The sequence below is a fragment of the Neomonachus schauinslandi genome, chromosome 3 (genome assembly GCF_002201575.2).
Source record: "Neomonachus schauinslandi chromosome 3, ASM220157v2, whole genome shotgun sequence".
NCBI classification, from domain to species: Eukaryota; Metazoa; Chordata; class Mammalia; order Carnivora; family Phocidae; genus Neomonachus; species Neomonachus schauinslandi.
In genome coordinates, this window is record NC_058405.1 from 165,055,041 (window position 1) to 165,061,040 (window position 6,000).

The 6,000-nt window shown below is 50.2% G+C and overlaps 1 protein-coding gene across 1 annotated transcript; it reads right to left on the bottom strand.

Annotated features, from left to right (window-relative positions):
• Positions 1–3,936: 3,936 nt before the first annotated feature.
• Positions 3,937–5,709, bottom strand: FZD5 (frizzled class receptor 5). The gene has a single exon (XM_021703205.1). It carries the CDS (start codon positions 5,707–5,709, stop codon positions 3,937–3,939), a length of 1,773 nt encoding a protein of 590 aa, XP_021558880.1.
• Between the last annotated feature and the right edge of the window lie 291 nt (positions 5,710–6,000).

Consider the following 6,000-nt stretch of genomic DNA (forward strand, 5'->3'; position numbering starts at 1 on the left):
AAGTCACTAAATCTCTCATATATATATTATGTATATACACACCCACAACACACACATACTATACATACAGTTTGTAACAACATGAAGCAATATTGTCTCAAAATGATGTACCACAGACATTATCCTGGCGGAAATAAATTCCTGCAATTGTCATTGAGCTGCTAGAAGGTTTTGAGTGTTCTGCATCAGGTTACTTAGTTACTTCCATCCTGCCCACCCTTGGCCCGGCTTTAATGTCTTGGTAGCTTTTTTCCCCTCAGAATCACCCTCCCCCACTCCAGGCATATTTTCTTCCCAGGATCACTTGATTGGACTTGGGAGGCAAGAAAGGGCATGCAGAGAGAGGGAGCAGGCAATTCTCAGCCACTGTACCTCACACCTGCCTGGATTTGTGATGTTCTCTGTCCTGTTTGCCACATTTGGTGTTAGAAAGCAGTTATTCAAAGCTTTGTCTCTCCTACCCCCCTTGGTCTTTGTAGAGCACAAAAGTGAAAGAAGCCTCTTTAGCAGGGATAGCAGTTCATTAAAATATACAACTACATTTCCTAGCTCTGGGGTTCCCATTCTGTACTTGAGAGTGCAGGTCACGGATGCTGTTATTAAGGTTCAGTGTGGGATCCATGAGGTTTTCTCCCGGCAGCCCGTGTCAGGATTAGTGCAGCCCTGGCCCAGGAGGAAACAGCCTAATGAATACCAACTTGCAAACAGTGCTGTTGGCACATTATTTAAGCTTGTACATGCGTACAATTACACACCACACACACACACACAGGCCTGTCATTGGGAACGGTCATGTGGAAAGATGACAAAGGTTTGCAAAGATAAACCAATAAGGCACCAAGAAAAACTATTTTCGGCCAATTTAGACAACATCAAAATGTGCGGAGGGAAATAATATAAGTTAAAGAGCCTTCCTAAAGTCTGGCCAACTGATTCACTAAGAGGTCACATTAGTTCCTTTAGACAACCTTCTAAATCTTCACCCCCAATCTATGAAGTGAGACAATGCTCAAAACTGAACTGTGAAAGGGGCATGTGACATTAAACTGAACCATAAATCCTCTCCAATTTCACAAAGCTTCTGTGAAGAGTTGCTAGACTCCCCCCCCAACACAAACACAACCTTTCCTTTTATTTATTTTCATGAGTATGGATTGTTTGCATAATAAAAATACAAATCAGGGGAAAACAGTGTGTGGGATGGAAGTAGAAGGTGACCATAAATAGATCCAACCTCTCTCCCCTGGGTAGGGGTGGGGTGGTTGACAGTAGTAAGACTTGAGGGAAGCAGGTGGGCTTTATCTTTGAGGGAAGGGAGAGGAAGGGCATGGGTGAGAACACAGACTGAAAACAAAGGGACACCTCTGAAAGTTGGTTCTGCAACTAGACCCCAAAAGGCATTACCTATATTGCCTCTCCTTGGCTGAGTATCCTTTGTCAGCAGCCTTGTTTTTTTTTTTTAAAGTAAATTGGTTGTTCTTTTAGGCTTGGCATGTTGCCAAAATGAAAAAAGAATTTTTTTAAATGAAGAATTAATCCACTTTCATCCATTTCATGCCACAACTTTTAGATACACTGTGCACCATATCTGGATTCCTCCACAAAGAAAAAGAAGTAAGGGGGACAAGGCAAATTAAGCACAATGACTGAAGGCAGCAGAACAATCTATGTACTTTCTGGGAAGACACACTAAGTGAGGGAAAAGGTCAAGGTGATCACGAAAGGTCCTCATTTGATGAAAAACAGAAGAAATTGGCCCTCAGACAGGGAATCTACTCCAAGGTTCTAAGAAGCAGCTTCTGAATAAGGGCAGAAATAAGATGTGCAAAAAGTTCTGTAGCTCTATGTACTAAGTTTTGTTGAATCTACTGAAATTTTAACTTGTACATTTTTATAAACACAAAAGCTTTTGAGAGTCTGCAAAACTACAGTACCAGGCTTCTCCCTGCAGCAAAGTGTTTCAATTCACTATGGGAACTATGCATTTCTTTCCTTAATACCCATGAAGGGAACACTGACCTGGATTTAAATCTTACTTTTCCAACTTTGGTATAAATGAGGGACAAATGCCTAGACTCGTCATTTTCCTAGGGAGCCATTCTAAAATTTTAATTGTTTTTGCATTTTAGCTTCCTAAATGTAGTCCCCACTCAACCCTGGTTACTGGTGTTTTGCTGGCCAATGCACTATCACCTCCTTCCCCAAGCTGTGGCCTCACACTCTTCATGAAGGAACAGTTAAACAGATTAGAAAAGCAAACAGAATTCTTTAATAGTAAAGAAACCCGTGTGTGTGTGTGTGTGTGTGTGTGTTCATATATAGGCTTTCATATATGAATGGTTAAACAGATTTAGGAACACAAACAGAATTCTCTAATAGCAAAGTGCATGTGTATTTGCATGTGGATGCATGCAAGTGTGTGCTCATCAGGAAAAAAGTGTGTGCTTTCTCAGAGAAAAAAAAAAAGAGAGAGAGAGAGAGAGAAACAGACTGACGTGCGGGAGAGAGAACAGCTTTCCTCCTGCAATAGCAGGACCCTGATCCATATTTTAAAAGCTTACGCAAGTGTATTATGGGTGTCATTTGTTTTGAGAGACTGCAGAAAGCCATGTTTTGCTGCTTTGGGAATATCTGGCTATTAAACTAGTCCAAAGTCCAGGGACACTTATTTTCTCTCATTGCTGCCAATGTTTGTTCACAGGTAGCCAGCCTCCCTCCCCCCAGTTCAAGCACCCCATTCAAGGGTGGGTGTGGTTTCTTAATCACAGCTCTCCAGGAGAGGAGGAATAAGAAAAGCAAAAAGACTGTTTAACATGATAAAGGAGGTGGGATGGGGGTGGAGCAGATAAGAGAAGTGTTGGAAATTTACTTAATTACTGGAGGTATATCCATTTTAGTCCTTACATCTAAAAAGCAGCCCCTTTAACAACTATCTCTAAGTACTTCCAGAAGAAGGGAGTGGGGGTTTACTTTTACCAAAATCAGAACACAAGTTCTTTTTTTTAAAAAAAAATTGGGATCACTGAAGCCTATTAAGAACCACCCCCTCCTTCTCTGGCACAAAGCTGCCATTTTACCAGTCTAGAATTCAAGCTCAACCAATCACCATCCCTTAGGTTTTCACTTTTCCAAATATTTATAACGGCACTCTATAAGGCCACCTCTAACTTATTCAAGACAACACTGGGTGCTGTTAAGAATAAGAAGGATTACAAGCACTACAGAAAAGAAACCGAAGCTCGATAAATAAACAAAGCTAGGATGGCACACAAAATCGTTAAACACTCTCTAACCTTGTCACTTTGGGGAGGCCCTAACCACATTATGCTCCCCCTCCTTGGCATGAATTGGGGTTTCCCCTAACTTAGGGACTATAAAGAGACAAGCAGCTCACCTTAAAGCATCTTGGACACTTTAAGCAATGAAAGGAGAAAACAAGCTGAGAAAGCACACCCAACCACTTCCCAGTCATAGAAACCTAAACTTTCACTGTTCACATTTTTTTTTAAAGACACAAGTATAGGAAATATATTTTCCCAATTTAGACCACACAGTTCAAAGAAACCTGAACCAAGCGGAACTTCATTATAATGCCAACCTTAGGATTGTAAAGCCCCCAAAGCAAAGGTAAATTTTGTTGCCAAAATGCAACAAAGTTTAAAATTAAGAAAACTACATATAAATTAAAAACAGGGTTCCCCTAAAAAAAAAAAAAAGGTAGTAAGAAACACAAAATAGAATACACGTGAGCTGAGCCCCTTTGAGAAGTCCTGGGACAGGTGCTCCCTTGAAAAGGCCCCTTTCCCCTCTCTCCAAGTTGCCCCAGGAGGGGGCATCAGCACCATGAAAGTAAACGGAAGTGAACTTGGCAAAGCTACCAAACAAAACAACCCCCGCCCGCCCCCCCCACTCCCGGCCCTTCTGGGCCTCGGCCTCCTACACGTGAGACAGGGACACCTGCTTGTGGTAGGCGGCGGCCGCGGCGGCGGCTGTGGGGGGGCCCGGCGGCCCGGTCCTGCCCGTGAGCGCTGCGCTCGCCTCATAGTCCCCGGCGGCCGTCGCGCCACCGCTCTTGTGGCCCCGCCGCGGGCGGCAGCAGCAGCGGCTCGTGAAGCGCCGCCACGACTCCACAGTCTTGCCGGACCAAATCCAGACGCCCGACGTGATGCCCACCACGAGGCACATGAAGTACTTGAGCATGAGCACCCAGTACTCGGGCTTAGCGCGCGGCTGGCCGGCGTCGGGGCCTGGGCACGCGCAGGTGAGCGCAGCCTCCCAGCTCTCGCGATAGTGCTGCTCGTACAGGTAGCAGGCCACCACGATGCTGGCCGGCACCGTATAGAGCAGCGTGAAGATACCGATGCGGATCATCAGCTTCTCCAGCTTGTCCGTCTTGGTGCCGCCCTGCTTGATGACGCTACGGATGCGGAAGAGCGACACGAAACCCGCCAGGAGGAAGAGGGTGCCCACCAGCAGGTAGAGCACCAGCGGGCCCAGCACGAAGCCGCGGAGCGAGTTCAGGTTCTGGTTGCCCACGTAGCAGATGCCGGCCACCGGGTCCCCGTCCACGGAGCTCAGTGCCAGCGCCGTGATGGACTTGACGCTGGGGATGAGCCACGCGGCCAGGTGGAAGTACTGTGCATAGCCCGCGATGGCCTCGTTGCCCCACTTCATTCCAGCTGCCAAGAACCAGGTGAGTGACAGGATGACCCACCAGATGGAGCTGGCCATCCCGAAGAAGTAGACCAGCAGGAAGACGACAGTGCACAGCGCAGGGCCTGTCGTCTCGTAGTGAATGTGGCTGTGCTCGCGGCTGCAGGCGACGCTGGCATGGCCCACCACCAGGCGCACCAGGAAGCCCAGCGACACGCACAAGTAGCAGGCGGACAGGAAGATGATGGGGCGCTCAGGGTAGCGGAAGCGTTCCATGTCTATCAGGAAGGTGGCCACCGTGGTGGAGGTGGAGATGAAGCACAGCACAGACCACAGGCCAATCCAGAAGGTGGCGAACGTGCGCTCGTCCGGGCTGAAGGAGGGCTGGTAGCAGGGCACCGCGCAGTTGGGCACCTGGCCCGTGCGCACCTTGTTGTAGAGCGGGTGCGACTCCTTCAGGATGGGCACGAAGGGCTCGCGGCACTTGCACACCGATGGGCCCCCGGCGGCGCACTCGCCCCCGGAGGCCGGGGCCCCCGCTGGGCCCGGGAGGGTGGGTTTGGCGGGGAAAGGCCTGGGGGGCGCCGTGGTGGCCTCGCTGCGGTTGTAATCCATGCACAGGACCTCGGCGTCGCGGCCCAGCACCGGGAGGCGGTCGCAGCTCATGCGCTCCGGCCAGGCGAAGCCGTACTGCCGCATGAGCGGCGAGCAGCCGGCCTTGGCGCGCTCGCACACCGAGCGGCAGGGCGGCAGCGGCTTGTGGTAGTCGGGCAGGCAGATGGGCGTATACATGGAGCACAGGAAGAAGCGCAGGTCCGGCGAGCAGTGGATCTCCACCAGCGGCCAGAACTGGTGCACCTCCAGGCCAGCCTCGTCCTGCGTGTCGTGGTTGAACTGGTTGGGCATGTGCGTCAGGTTGTAGCCGATGCCGCGGCACATGGGCACTGTGATTTCCTGGCACACTGGGGCCTTGGAGGCAGCCGCCGCCCGGCCGGCCAGCTGCGCCAGGAGCAGCAGCAGCAGGGAGGGCGGTGCGGACGGGTCAGGCCGAGCCATAGCCCCCTCCCTCCCCTCGCCTTGCTTGCCGCAGCCCGCGCGGGGCCCACGCAGCCAGGGGAAACGGGGCGGCCTTTCCGCCGACTTGTGTGTGGCGCCTCGGCTGGCAACCTGTTGGTTTTTCTCTTAAATTCGTCCAAAGATAAACTGTTTCGGGAAGGCGCTGCCTCCGCAGGCAGCGCTCAGCTCTTCGCCAGATAGGGTGGGGAGGGACAGTTAGGGCTCCGGTTCCAGGGAAAGTACTCTCTAAAAAAGAAGCTGGGGAGAAGAAAAATTGCAACTCCCAATTAG

Excerpts from the sequence above, each read along its gene's own strand:
- FZD5 (XM_021703205.1), bottom strand. The coding sequence starts at position 5,709 with ATGGCTCGGCCTGACCCGTCCGCACCGCCCTCCCTGCTGCTGCTGCTC.